At 41.3% G+C, this 14,926-nt stretch overlaps 1 protein-coding gene across 1 annotated transcript; it reads left to right on the top strand.

The window, feature by feature from the left end:
• The first annotated feature begins 2,769 nt into the window (after positions 1 to 2,769).
• unc93a (unc-93 homolog A) lies at positions 2,770 to 12,114 on the top strand. Its single transcript, XM_037685648.1, has 8 exons — positions 2,770 to 2,862; positions 3,551 to 3,732; positions 4,813 to 5,042; positions 8,698 to 8,823; positions 8,981 to 9,192; positions 9,679 to 9,814; positions 10,863 to 10,994; positions 11,622 to 12,114. The coding sequence occupies exons 1-8, from the start codon at positions 2,773 to 2,775 to the stop codon at positions 11,906 to 11,908; spliced, it is 1,395 nt and encodes a 464-aa protein (XP_037541576.1). The 5' UTR covers positions 2,770 to 2,772; the 3' UTR covers positions 11,909 to 12,114.
• The last annotated feature ends 2,812 nt before the right edge of the window (positions 12,115 to 14,926 follow it).

Genomic DNA, 14,926 nt, shown 5'->3' with positions numbered 1-14,926 from the left:
CACACAAACTAATCAACATTTTTCCTTAAATTTGACAATTACTAATTATTGTCAAACTTCAAACAAGATTTTCATTCTTCACAATAATTTCTGATACAATTAATCGCTCAGTAAAATTCGATATTGTGACAGGCCTAACTGTACATTCATCTCACCGTCATCATCTTAATTGCCATCACCAAAGTGTTTAAGAGCATATTAGATGTTTATAAGAGAGTGGGAAAGGTTTATAAAGCCTTGATATACACTATCTTGCCAAAAGTATTTGCTCACCTGCCTTGACTCACATATGAGCTTAAGTGACATCCCATTCCTAATCCATAGGGTTCAATATGACGTTGGTCCACCCTTTACAGCCAGAACAGCTTCAGCTCTTCTGGGAAGGCTGTCCACAAGGTTTAGGGGTGTGTTTATGGGGATTTTTGACCATTCTTCCAGAAGTGCATTTGTGAGGTCACATACTGGTGTTGGACGAGAAGGCCTGGCTCTCAGTCTCCGCTCTATTTCATCTCAAAGGTGTTCTATCTGGTTGAGGTCAGGACTCTGTGCAGACCAGTCAAGTTCATCCACACCAGACTCCATGTCTTTATGGACCTTGCTTTGAGCACTGGTGCACAGTCATGTTGGAAGAGGAAGGGGCCAGCTCCAAACTGTTCCCACAAAGTTGGGAACATGGAATTGTCCAAAATGTCTTGGTATGCTGAAGCAGTCAGAGTTCCTTTTACTGGAACTAAGGGGTCAAGCCCAGCTCCTGAAAAACAACCCCACACCTTAATCCCCCCTCCACAAAAACTTTACACTTGGCACAATGCAGTCAGACAAGTACCGTTCTCCTGGCAACCGCCAAACCCAGACTCGTCCATCAGAGTGCCAGATGGAGAAGCATGATTCATAACTCCAGAGAACGTGCCTCCACTGCTCTAGAGTCCAGTGGCGGCGTGCTTTACACCACTGCATCCCACGCTTTGCATTGCACTTGGGGATGTATGGCTTGGATGCAGCTGCTCGACCATGAAAACCCATTCCTTGAAGCTCTCTGTGCACTGTTCTTGAGCTAATCTGAAGGCCACATGAAGTTTTGGAGCTCTGTAGTGACTGACTCTGCAGAAAGTTGGCGACGTCTTCGCACTACGCGCTTCAGCATCCGTCATTTTACATGGCCTACCATTTCGTGGCTGAGTTGCTGTCATTCCCAAACACTTCCATTTTCTTATAACACAGCTGACAGTTGACTGTGGAATATTTAGGAGCGAGGAAATTTTACGACTGGATATGTTGCATAGGTGGCATCCTATCAGTTCCACGCTGGATTTCACTGAGCTCCTGAGAGCGACCCATTCTTTCACAAATGTTTGTAAAAACAGTTTGCATGCCTAGGTGCTTCATTGTATACACCTGTGGCCATGGAAGTGATTGGAACACCTGATTCTGATTATTTGGATGGGTGAGCGAATACTTTTGGCAATGTAGTGTATTTACTATACATAATCAAATATGTATAATGTCGCTACTCATTGGATTTTCACCAACCATAGGGTTCTCTGGAACGTAACCCCTGCAATAGGTGAGGGATCGCTGTACACAGTATAAATAATTGGTTTAAATCCTGCGATACAGTAAAGACTCAAGAAGTGAGCGACAATATAGCGAAGGACGACTGTACTTATCTTTTTTCAACAGGCACGTTTAAGAGAAGTTTGACTAATCTTATTAGCAATCCTACTGCTAAGCTAAAAATATTTCTATGGGGAACACATTAGTGGACTTTCCCAGGAACCCAAACAAAGAGCATTGAAATTAAGGTCCAGTAGCCTTTTTTTAGGTGTCAAATAAAACAACATAATATCAGTAACAAAGAAAGTCACATAATGACATTTTTTATCTCTGCTGATACGGACACTTTACCCAATAGTTTTCTTATCAGTTGTTTCGTAATCTGTAACGGGAAACCATTATTTTCTCATTAAGCTTCATCGATTACTTCAGAAGGTTCTTCAGCAGCAGTTTTATCATGGCAAGTCACAAGAAATTGACTAAAACCTAAAAAAAACCCTAAATTTTGTTTTGTTTCGAGACATTTCCAACTTTAACCCAGGTGAGAACTGTAAAATCAGGTGAGTGCAGGATCACTGACCTGGAGTTTGTTCCTCTTAGCGTATAGAGGAAATAAGACGGAGGACCCGTGTCTCCATGTTTGTGCCACCCCTAGGATGCAAAACAACAAGCTGTCATGTTGTAAAAACTATGAGTTGGCATTGTCGTAAAAGAAAAAAGGGGTCAAAAACGATGCGCAATAAACCTTTGCTCTGTGCCTCTTTTCCTGTTGGAATGGGCAATAACTGTAGGGTGAGAAAAATAAAAACTGAACATCAGACATTTTAATAAATGAGAGGAAACATCTTTAAAACTTTAGAAATGAGAAGGGATAAACAAGGTGTTATAGTGCCTGATAAAGACACATCACAGTTTATAGGCCCAGAGATAAGTAGCTAGCTGCATTGCACTGTACAGTGAGTCCCGTAAGGGGTGTGTGTGTGTGTGTGTGTGTGTGTGTGTGTGTTAGGGTTGTACTTTGATCCCGGTCATTTCTAGTCTACAAGTTTATCAGAGACATGGGGTTTTCAGCATAAAGAGCCTGCTCTGACGTTGTTCAGCTGCTCCACGAACGAAGACATTACTGCTAAAATAAACCCAACTCTACATCTCTGCTGTTTTTACACTTTAATAAAGTAATCTGTAAAATATTTTTTTATTTTTTATAAGCAGCTCATCATGATCAGCCGTAACTTCAAAAATGTGTTGGTGGTCTCTGTGGGGTTTCTGTCTCTGTTCACGGCTTACGGAGGCCTGCAGAGTTTACAGGTAGGTAAAACAATTTAAACACATTTTATTATTGATCTGTAGATGTAACAATATGTTATTAATGTGGTTTATCATATTACTTCAACTGTTAATTATATTTAATTGACACTTCATTTAGTAATATTGAACAGTCTGTTTTTTTTTTTATGTCATTTTAACTGCTAGAAACAGAAGATTTGGTCTGATTTAGAGACAGATTAAAAAAAAGTATAAAAATATACAATATAAAAATGAGGCAGTTGTGATTAAACTGTTAAACTTCCATCATGAATTTCAAGATTATTTTCAGAAATAATTTCAAATATTGCAACATTTGACGGCAACTTCGTTTCTTTTTAATCACTTTACTTAAAAGTAAATAAAACATTTGTTCTGCACATGTGTTTGTTAAGATAGCCAAGTTGACTTCTGTTAGTAAAATATCAGCATTGGCAGCAAATCAGTGATGCTTATAAGTCATACTGATTGGCTAAATACAATGGCACAAGGGCGATGTTTAATTATTGGATAATTTCCTAACTGAGGATGTTGTAAAAATTATCAAGATAATTAGTAATAATAATCTGAGACAGAAGACAAATGTGTCAAAACAACTTTAAAACAAAGCACAATTAAACGTTTAAAAGCAAAAAGATCCCTGTGCTCCTTAATGCTGTTTACTAACGGACATGATTACTTCTCTGTACAGAGCAGTCTGAATGCAGAGCAGGGGATGGGTGTTGCATCTCTGAGCGTCATCTACGCCTCCATCATCATCTCCTCCATGTTCCTGCCCCCCATCATGATCAAGAATCTGGGCTGTAAATGGACCATTGTTGCTGGGATGGCTTGTTACGTGTCATACTCGTTTGGAAACCTCTACCCTGGATGGTAACTTCCACTTACTGTGTCACTCAAAGTATTTTAAAAAACTAATCACCTGATCCAAATTATAAGATGGAAACCTGATACTTTACTGTTAACTGAGATTTGTTTTACACTCAGAAGCCTGGACATGTGGTTTGGACATGTCCAGAGGAGGGACAGTGGTTATATTAGTAGAAGGATGTTAGAAGCTGCAGAGAAAAAGACAAAGAGGAGATATGTGGATGCACTTAGAGAGGATGTGAAGGTAGTTGGAGTGAGGACAGAGGACGCAGAGGACAGAGTGAGATGGAGGAGGATGACTTGCTGTGGAGACCCCTGAAGAGAGAAAAGCCAAAAAAAGACACTTGAGCAGGATTGACTGAAAAGAACAAATCATCTTCGTTATCTGAAAGAGGAAGGAACCTCCACAAGTATAATATTTGAAATCACTTATTAGATTTACTAATTGCTAGCAGGGTGGGTAACTTCTTTTTTCATCTTGATACAGCATGTTGATCATGGACCCGTTAAAATAAAAAAACAGGAAATGTAGCTTTAGAGTATCTGTCTATAAAATGGTTTTGTTTTTTTCTTACAAAATTCTCTGCTCTTTAGTTTCTATTTTCAGTTTCAACATAAAACACAGCTGATTTTACATTAAAAAAAAAAAAGTCAGGGGCATAAAACACAACTGCTGTGTACATTTCATGATTTTATTTAATCTATGAACGTCAAGAGTTATAAAAGGAAAACTTTAGTTTTATCGTTAGTGAAATTTAATTTAAATAATATTCTCCAAGTGTACAGATTTACAGTATTAAAACTGATCTCTGTAAAGGTGTATTTCTAGCTAACCAGTGGTGTTTTTAGTTAAATGCTGATGGCGTTAGGGGCTAAAGTGCTGTTTTATCAAAGTGCTCTTTTTTTTAAATAACAAAATTGAACTCCAATGCATTTATTTTATTTATATCAAGCCTGTAAATTGAAAAATACTTGTAACATCAAAGTTACAGAAGGTACATTGTGAACAACAGATTAATTGCCAATTCAATCAGTAGTTCCTGAAATATTTCACGTCAATGCCACTGATCTGTTCTGGCGTAGGTACACCCTCATCCCGACCTCGGTGATCCTGGGTTTGGGCGGCTCCCCTCTCTGGTCGGCTAAATGCACCTACCTGACCATTTCTGGAAACATCCAGGCTGCTAAAGAAAATAAAAAGGGATCTGATGTCATCAACCACTACTTCGGCATCTTCTTCTTCATCTTCCAGTCGTCGGCAGTGTGGGGGAACCTCATGTCGTCGCTCATCTTTGGACAGGACACCAGCATCTGTAGGCAAACCAAATATTTTCTGAAATATGTTCTGGATTTTTATGGTTAAACGATAAAACTTGCACAGTACTAGAAAGCACAGATGGGATCTAGATAAAAATCAAGCAAAGTTAAAACAAAAACAAATGTTTATCTTTTTAATCTGAAGGTTTTTGCCTCGGGATATAATTAAAAACATCTGGTTTCAAAGTTAGGTCTATAAAACTTCAAATGTACAATTGATGACTTCGTATCAGATTTAAGGACTAGAAAATTTGTGGTCCCCCTCTTCAAAAAGGGGGACCAGAGGGTGTGCTCCAATGACGGGGGCATCACTCTCCTTAGCCTCCCTGGTAAGGTCTGTTCAGGGTACTGGAGAAGAGAGTTTGATCGCTGGTCGTACCTCAGATCCAGGAGGAACAATGCAGATTCTGTCCTGGCCGTGGAACACTGGATCAATTTTTCCATTGTGGTGAAGAGGGAGCTGAGCTGAAAGGCAAAGCTCTCTTTTTATCAGTCAGTCTACGTTCCTACCCTCACCTATGGTCATGAACTCTGACTGAAAGAATGAGATCATGGATACAGGCAGTTGAAATGAGTTTCCTCTGCAGGGTAGCTGGACTCTCCCTTCAGTGTTTCCACTAGTTAGCTTGCCATGGCGGGGTGCTCATCTCATCCATGATTTTTGCTGGTGGGGGGGACGGAGACATGTCTGAGCGCAGCTTGTACTAACAGTTTTTGAGTGGGGGCGGGGGACATTCAACATGAGGGAAGAGGCAATGTGAGTGCTGCCTTGGGATTTTTAGCTAGAGAGCCTGTATTTTGCGCCACTACCTTAGTGATATGTCAGTGCCGGGTGGGAGGGGCAAGTTCAGATTGGTAGGCGGGGTGCTCAGTTTTGTTGGCGGGGTGGGGCACCCCGCCTGTATAATGGTAGGGGAAACACTGCCCTTAGAAATAGGGTGAGAAGTTCAGTTATCAGGAGAGACTCAGAGTAGAACCGCTGCTCCTCCACATCGAGAGGAGCCAGTTGAGATGGTTCGAGCATCTGGTAAGGATGCCCCCTGGGCACCTCCCTAGGGAGGTGCTTCAGGCATGTCTGACTGGAGGAGACCCCGGCTCCGTGGCTTTGGTTCATTGAGGTTTGCAGACGCTGGTTTCTGTGCAGCTCTCTTAAGTTCCCACCACAACATTTAAACCAGAACAAGGCTCTGAGCTTTGAACCGTTGCAACAACTTTATTCTTTTGCTGTTTGGGATCTTTGTCCTGTTGAGTGGAGGATTAACGCAGTTTTATTTTACTTGTCCTGCTCTGAATGTGCTGAGGGCGATATCTCACAGGGTATATTTAAAGGAGTCTTCTGAATGCCTCTAGTATGTCTTAAAACTTTCGCTGGTGTCCTCAGCTCGTGTGAGTCAAAGAGGCGCGCAGCCCATCAACAACTTTTCTCAAAATACACACAACATTAGCGTGGGCGTCTCCGACCCGATTCAAGAGCCCAGAAGTTGTATTTGGTCTCCTGCACAGAAGCTCTTCTCTGACTAAACAAAACCCAAAAACAAACATATGAGGCAAACGTTCCAAGTCTAAAAATCATGCTAATAATAAGAATTTAAGAAGAACTCATTTGCCCTTCTTTATTTCTAAAGCATCCTAGATCAGATTAAAATGTGGGGGCAGCTGCCAAGATGGGTAGGAGTGGTCAACAAAATAATGGCATAGAGTAGTTTTCAATTCAATTCAATAATAATTTATTAATCCCAAAGGGAAATTAAGTGTTGTCATAGCTCATCATCCTAGTTCCAAGAGTTATAAATGCTGATAACTGTGAGCAGGAAGGATCTCCTGCAGCAAATCTGAAAAATCTGGCCACAGATACCGATCCGTCCAACCAGATCCAGCTTGCTACCAGATCCGGCGGGCCTCTCGATCCTCCTGGGCAGCAGGACTGCCCAAATTCTGGGCAGAATTCTTCCCTGAGTAATGGTCACTCCTCTCAGCAGTGTGCCAAGCTCCTCGTCGCCACGGACAGCCAGCTGAAGGTGCCGGGGGATGATCCCGGTCCTCCCATTGTCACAAGCTGAGTTTTCCACCAGCTCCAGGATTTAGGTGGTCAGGTGCTCGAGCACCGCTGCCAGGTTGACAGGAAATGGTCCATGGCGCCTCCTTTTCAACTCATTTGGGATTTGGGGCTGTAGTTGAGGTATTTGAACTTTTGCTAATCAGCTGCTGCAGGTTGTTAAAAACACTTTGTTGTCATGGTTACGCATCATAACAAATGCCCAAAAGTAAAAAAAAAAAAAAAGGTTTCAGTAAAAATCCTTCCAGCTGCACAGAATCTGATACCAGAGGAAATAATCATCTGAAAAAAAAAAAATAATAATAATTACATCCAGAAAATAGCGGAGTTAAAGTTTCCAAAAGCAAAAACTCAAAATGAATGTAACAGAGCTACTCCAACATGCAGCCACCACGAGCGACGCAATTCTACAACTTAAGAGTTTTAGAGGATGTGAAGACCAAAATAATTACAATATTTAAAAACTGGCTGCTTAACATGCAGCTACGAGACCCAATGGTCACTTTGACACAAACAGAGTCCAGTGAAGCTGAAAATTCAGTTTCTTGTCGTTTTGAGGTTCCAAACCGTTTCAGCCCCGTCGTGACACCGCACCTTAACTGGCCACTGTAGAGTCTGAAATGGAGATGTTTAAGTTCTCTATAAAGCATGACCTTGAGGCGAACTAGCAATGATTGCTAAATGTCTTCCATTTGTGAGTACTCTTTTTCCAAATGGTTTAAAATTGGAGTGATAACCATTTTCAGACACAACTGCTTCTTCAAGATAACCGCTGTCGTCTTTCTGCTTGCATATTGTTCCCACAAACCAAAATGCTTCAAACCTGAAAAGTCTAATCATATCATGTCTATTTTTTATTTACAGCCCCTTTGAAATCAATGGTCATTGGCCAAAGTGCTGCACATAATACATATAGGCAGGAGACAGTATAACAAGAGGCCATAATAATAAAAACAACAGCTTTGAATACAACAAAAAATTAAACTTATAGAAACTGCACTAACTTCTGCATTTGTAAAAGGGGCCCTAACTTGATCATCGGTTTAGAGAAGAATAAAAACACGGCGTATGTTGCTGGAGGTTAACGTCATAACGTGTGCCTTTAATTACGGTTGTAATGCTGTCCTATCAGTTTATGATGTCAATAGTTTATTGTTTCTTGGAACCCAAGTGCTTCTACTTCCTTTCTACTTCTTGAAGCTGTAAACTTCACTCTTCACAAACAGCAGTTTAGTTCTACTTTTGTTCTGTAAAGATGCGACCCATAGAACTGAACCAGGAACCAGGAAATATTCCAGATTAAAGCCTCTGACCACATTTCCTGTAAGAATGATTCAATTCCAGTACATTTCAAGTAAACTCGCTTTAGTAAGACGTGAATGAATTTCTAACGAATCTTAGCAACAAATTAAATGTTTTACTATATAAATAATATATTTACAGAACGTTGTATTATTTTAAAACTTATTAAAAGATGAACATTTTGCAGTATATTTCAAAGCAATGGTGGAAACACTGTAACAAAATCTGCAGCAGATTTCTTTATCTCCTTGGTGATGGAGCGCATTTGTCTGTTTGTGCCTTTTTGTTTTCAGCCGACATCCCAGAAGAAGTTCTGGAAACGTGCGGAGCAGCCGACTGCGGCCTGACCATCAAAGTCAACAGCACGACCAGCAGGCCATCGCAGAATCTCGTGTGGACGCTTGTCGGCAGCTACATCGGTAATATCACAACTTAGGGTGTTTTTAGATTAAACTACACTTATCTTAAGTTTGTATAAATAGGTGAAAGCTTGCTTGAAGTTCTATTTTCTTTAAAACATTATAAAATGATAGTTTTCAAGAGCTGCGATGGTCACTGCTCGTTGTCTTGTTGAAGGTGTGGGGGTGCTGGCCATAATAATTGTGTCGGTGTTTCTGGACAACGTTGACCAGGAGCAGACCAGCCAGTTCCGTGAGAACAGAGAACCGTTCTGCCGCACGTTCTTGGCCACGTTTAGGCTTCTGAAGGACTGGAGGCTCGTGACGCTCATCCCACTCACCATGTACAGTGGCTTTGAACAAAGTTTCCTCTCTGGGGAGTACACCAAAGTAAGAACTCCAAAAGAATATTCAGATAAAGCTTTATACATAACCAAAAAAAAAAAAAACATACAAAAATATAGACTTCCGGATTTAATTTAGTATATTTGTTTGCATTAATGTTGTTTAGTTTTAAATTTCAACACAGTTTATTACTTGTTACAGCAACTAAACCTTACACTTTAGTATAGTTTTATCTTTTCCTCATACTATGGATTTTTCTGCCTCGTAGGTCCTCAAATTTTAAAAGAAGATATTCTAATTTACAGAACACAATGCTCTTGAACTTTCAGAAAAGCATCATTTGTAGCCCACTTTATTTTACATGCATCTAATTTGTATTACCTTAAAACAAATTGGCATGGCTCCTGGTTAGTTGAGGTCTTCACTGATTTCCTTTCAACCATTTACTGAGTCTTTAGACATTCTTGATCCACTTTGACAAAGTTTTATCGTTTATGACAAAATATGAATACATATGTTGTGTCTTTGCAGAACTATGTGACCTGTGCTTTGGGGATCCATTTTGTTGGATATGTGATGATGTGTTTTGGAGCATCCAACTCCCTTTGCTCGTTTCTTTTTGGGAGAATCGCTCGGTACACTGGCAGAGGTCCCCTCTTCTTACTGGGTAACATTTCTGTTCTATGGCTGAATCATTTAAGAGCGCCGACTGATATGGAAACTTTGGCTATCACTGATACCGATAATGGGTGCGGTGAATGCCGATATCCGATATAATGGCTGGAAATGTTTAAGCCTTTTCCACCCCCAAGAATCTCAGTAAACAGCGTGTGGAGCAGGGCTTGTTTATTTAGCGCATCCGTTAGCAACCATGAAGCTAAGTGAATCAGATCCACGCTGTACGTAAGTCCCATTCTAGGTCTACAAGTGGTGCACTGGTCATAAAAAGTCTTCCTAACGTGCATTCACATTTTCTATCCTCAGTATTCATCATACAGTTATCAAGTGTGTTACAAAATTATAAATTAAACAAAGAAACACCCTTCCCTGTTCATTGTTTACACAGTTATGTATGGTGAAGGTCTAATTAGTATTTACCACAGCATTGTTTATTTTTCTTTGCAGAGAAGTAAAGATTTCAGACAAACAATGTATTTCAGTGAGGACAACAAAGATAATGTTACTAACACTGGATGTCCTCAAACTGGAAGCTCAATCTGACAGAACTGGTTCCTACAACTACTGACAATGGGGCTAACGTCGTGAAGACGGTGCAACTGAACACTAACGTTAGCTTGCTAACTTGAGAGACACGTAATGACAAGCGGGAGGATTGAAGAGAATTTATAATTGTTTTTTATTTTATGTTACAGATCAGTTAAAATAAACTTGCCATGCTCTGTTCAGCAAACTATGCAACAATGTATTGCTCCCTGCTTTGTCTGTGATGAACGTCAAAAGTGAAACTTAAGGCCATGACTTGAAAGTAGTCTTCATGCGCCCTCTGCTGGATACATTGTACGGCTGATTCCCAGCACTTTAGGGGTGAAAATTAGAAACGTTTATATTGATGCATAATGTCCCCAAACGTCTATATCGGCCTAAATTATCGTCTCTCCTGATATATCGGTCAGGCTCTATTATTTATTGTAGCTTCCTAAATATTTGGTTTGTTTACAATACATTTTGTGTCTGATAATTCTTCTTATTTTCAGCTGCTTTGGCCAACCTCGCCTGCATCATTGCTCTCTTGTTCTGGAGACCTCATCCAGACCAGATGGCTTTGTTTTTTGTGTTTCCTGCTTTGTGGGGAATGTCTGACGCTATCTGGCAAACTCAAACTAATGGTAAGACAACCTTTGAATTTATTTCACACATCACCATTATATCCTGATGCATGCTCAATAATCCAAGTAGAACAATCTAAAAAGGTTAATTCTGGTCTTCTGGACATTCAAAAAAACAAAACAAAAAAAATGTAGAAAATTTTCATATTTCATCCGAAAGACTTCTTCAGTCTGAGGTGCTGTATTCAGCTCAGTCTTATAAATAGCACCTTCTCATAGTGGATCAACCAGTTTGCTGCTGACAACCAAAACCAGCTGCTCACATGATCAAGGAGGACCATCAGCCTTTCGGATGAAAACGTTTCTATATTTTTTTTGTTTTGTTTTTTGAATGTCCAGAGGACCAGAATTAACTTTTTTTTAGATATCACCATTATGTTTGTGATTTGATGTACTCACAGCAGCCACTTCAGCTTTAATGATGTTTCTTTTGAATACCACCAAACAAACAGAGATGGCATGTGTTTAAACTGAGATCAGTTGATTACATATGAATTAAATTTATGGATATTCACTGTCACCGGTTTTTTCGTTCAGCACTTGGCTGTCTTTTATTTGAGGCTCTTGCTGTTTTTATTCTACCATTTGGTTTAAAACAAGCAGAATTATCTCTCCTCTGCCCTGCAGCTCTTTACGGCGTCCTTTTCCCGAAGAACAAGGAGGCAGCGTTTGCCAACTACCGGATGTGGGAGTCGCTCGGTTTCGTGATCGCCTTCGCCTACAGCACGTTTTTGTGTCTGGAGTACAAAATCTACATCCTGCTGGCCGTTCTGGTGCTGACGGTCATAACGTATCCCATAGTGGAGTACTACGAGTATAAACATCCCACAGAACCCATCGAAGAATACGCCATGCAAAGCCACAAAGAAACAATTGAAACAAAGACGGACATCGTCGCTCAGACTCAAATGTAGAGACACAACGCAACAAGTACTGTATGTAATGGTAAGGTTTTAAAGGGACTGATAGAAACACCCCCACTATACTCACATGACTATGACCGTATACCGTTTCTTAAATCGTGTTTGTCTTTTGTAAAACTGGTTCACAAGCTGTAAAACATTTTGAAAAAAGTAAGAGAGAATAGTTTTAAATTGGTCACTAACTAAACATGGGTTAAATGGGAACGCTTGTTTAAATAAATGTTTAGTATGGAATAATCATTGAATATGGACCATTTCTTTCTTTAAAACAATGTTTATGAAAATGTATATGTTTTTTGTGGTCAAATTCTATGTAAAATGTAAAAAGGTATTTTGTAATAACTTACATATATGTTTGACATTTTGAAATGATTGATAAAAAAAATTAGAACTCTTTCATGATGATCTATTTTTTTGAGATGCACCTTAGGTCTTTGTTCAAGTCGGAGGCTAACTCGGTCAAAAAGGTCAAGACAAGAAAAGCTAAATCGGTCAGCGTGTCAATCTTCTATGCTGCAGAAACTGGACTCTTAACGCTGATAGAGAAAATAATATGTGCATTTGAAATGACCTGCCTCCAGTCATCTGCTGAGGTAGTCCAAGTCCTCATGGAGATCACGACCCCTTCCTAACACAGACCAAGAAGAAGCCCACATGGTGAGGGCCAAGCAAACTGTCAAACATGATCCTTCAAGGAAAAGCTGAAGGAACCCATAAAAGGGGGTGTCCTACTGGTCAATGGGCAAATGATGGGGCCCCAGTCCTTCTTGAGTCTTGACCTCACTCATCTTGCTGAGGATTGGCTAAGGTGGAGGTTGCTGGTTGTACTACTCCTACAGAAATAGGCTCATGAACTAATGATGATGATGCAGTAATAAACCTCAACAATCTTTTTACAAATATTTGAGTACTGTTTTCTATTTTTATGTTAGTCTTCCATAAAATTATTAAAACTTAATATGTATATGCCAATTGTTAGATTTGAAACATGTATATTCAAACATATGCTGTACAATAAATTAAAAGTGTCAGTGACAAGTACATTTATTTCTGCCCTTTTGTAAGCAACATAATGTCCCACTACAAAATGCTTCACGAACTGTGGTGGTAAACAACAATAACTCCTTAAATAAAGTACCAATGAGCAGCATTTGTACTAAAAGCTCTTTAATGCATGAAAAAAATATTTTAGGAACTCTGAAACCAGTCCAGATGTGCTCACTGCTAGTGCTCGAAAGCTGAAAATTAATGACAGAAAATACATCAATCCAGACTAAAAGCAGATTCTGTAATAATAAAAATAAAAGCATCTGTAGTTAATTTTTACTGAGACAGCTGTAAAAAAAAAAGTGGTCAATATTAGATAAATAGGGTGGAAAACAAACAAGGTTAAGTGAAACATTTTCCAGTCTAATTTAACGTGTGCTGCTGACGTCAACTCGGGATGTTGTGGGTCGGTGGGCAGAATACTTTGAAGACCTCCTCAATCCCACCGGCACGTCTTCCAATGAGGAAGCAGAGCCTGGGGACTCTGGGTCGGGCCCTTCAATCTCTGGTGCTGAGGTCACCGAGGTGGTTAAAAAGCTCCTCGGTGGCAGGGCCCCGGGGGTGGATGAGATTCGCCCGGAGTTCCTTAAGGCTCTGGATGTTGTAGAGTTGTGTCGGCTTACGCGACTCTGCAATATTGCGTGGACATTGGGGGAAGTTCCCCTGGATTGGCAGACCGGGGTGGTGGTTCCCACTATTCAATAAGGGGGACCGTAGAGTGTGTTCCAACTACAGGGGATCACGCTCTTAAGCCTCCCTGGTAAGGTCTATTCGGGGGTTCTGGAGAGGAGGGTCCGTCGGACAGTTTTGTCCTGGTCGTGGAACACTGGACCAGCTCTACACTCTCAGCAGGGTCCTGGAGGGTGCGTGGGAGTTTGCCCAAACGATCTACATGTGCTTTGTGGACTTGGAGAAGGCGTTCGACCACGTCCCTCGGGGAACCCTGTGGGGGGTACTCTGGGAGTATGGGGTACTGGGCCCTTTGATATGGGCTGTTAGGTCCCTGTATGACCGGTGTCAGAGCCTGGTCTGTATTGCCGGCAGTAAGTCGGGCTTGTTCCTGGTGAGAGTTGGACTCCGCCAAGGTTGCCCTTTGTCACCGATCCTGTTCATAACTTTTATGGACAGAATTTCTAGGTGCAGCCAAGGTGTTGAGGGGATCCGTTTTGGTGGATTAAGGATTGCGTCTCTGCTTTTTGCAGATGATGTGGTCCTACTGGCTTTATCAAATTGTGATCTACAGCTTTCGCTGGAGCGGTTCGCAGCAGAGTGCGACACGGCCGGGATGAGGATCAGTTCTTCCAAATCCAAGGCCATGGTCTTGAGCCGGAAAAGGGTAGAGTGTCCTCTCTGGGTCAGGGAGGAGGTCCTACCCCAAGTGGAGTTGTTCAAGTATCTTGGAGTCCTGTTCACAAATGAGGGAAAAATGGAGCGTGAGATCGATAGACGGATAGGTACAGCGTCTGCAGTGAAGCGGGCGCTGTACAGGTCTGTCGTGGTGAAGAGAGAGCTGAGTCAAAAGGTGAAGCTCTCAATTTACCGATCGATCTACGCTCCTATCCTCATTTATGGTCACGAGCTTTGGGTTTTGACCGAAAGATCGAGATCTCGGATAAAAGAGTCCGAAATGAGTTTTCTCCACAGGGTGTGTGGGCTCTCCCTTAGAGACAGGGTGAGAAGCTCGATCATCCGGGAGGGACTCGGAGTAGAGCCGCTGCTTCTCCACGTCCAGAGGAGCCAGTTGAGGTGGCTCGGGCATCTGTTTAGGATGCCTCCTGGACGCCTCCCTGGTGAGGTGTTCTGGATACGTCCCACCGGGAGGAGACCCAGAGGAAGACCCAGGACACGCTGGAGGGACCATGTTTCTCGGCTGGCCTGGGAACTCCCCGGGATTCCCCCAGAGGAGCTGGACTAAGTGGCTGGGGAGAGGGAAGTCTGGGCCTCCCTACTTAGGCTGCTACC

Source organism: Nematolebias whitei, chromosome 12 (assembly GCF_014905685.2).
Source record: "Nematolebias whitei isolate Nwh7 chromosome 12, NemWhi1, whole genome shotgun sequence".
NCBI lineage: Eukaryota > Metazoa > Chordata > Actinopteri > Cyprinodontiformes > Rivulidae > Nematolebias > Nematolebias whitei.
This window is presented reverse-complemented; position numbering and strand designations above follow the sequence as displayed.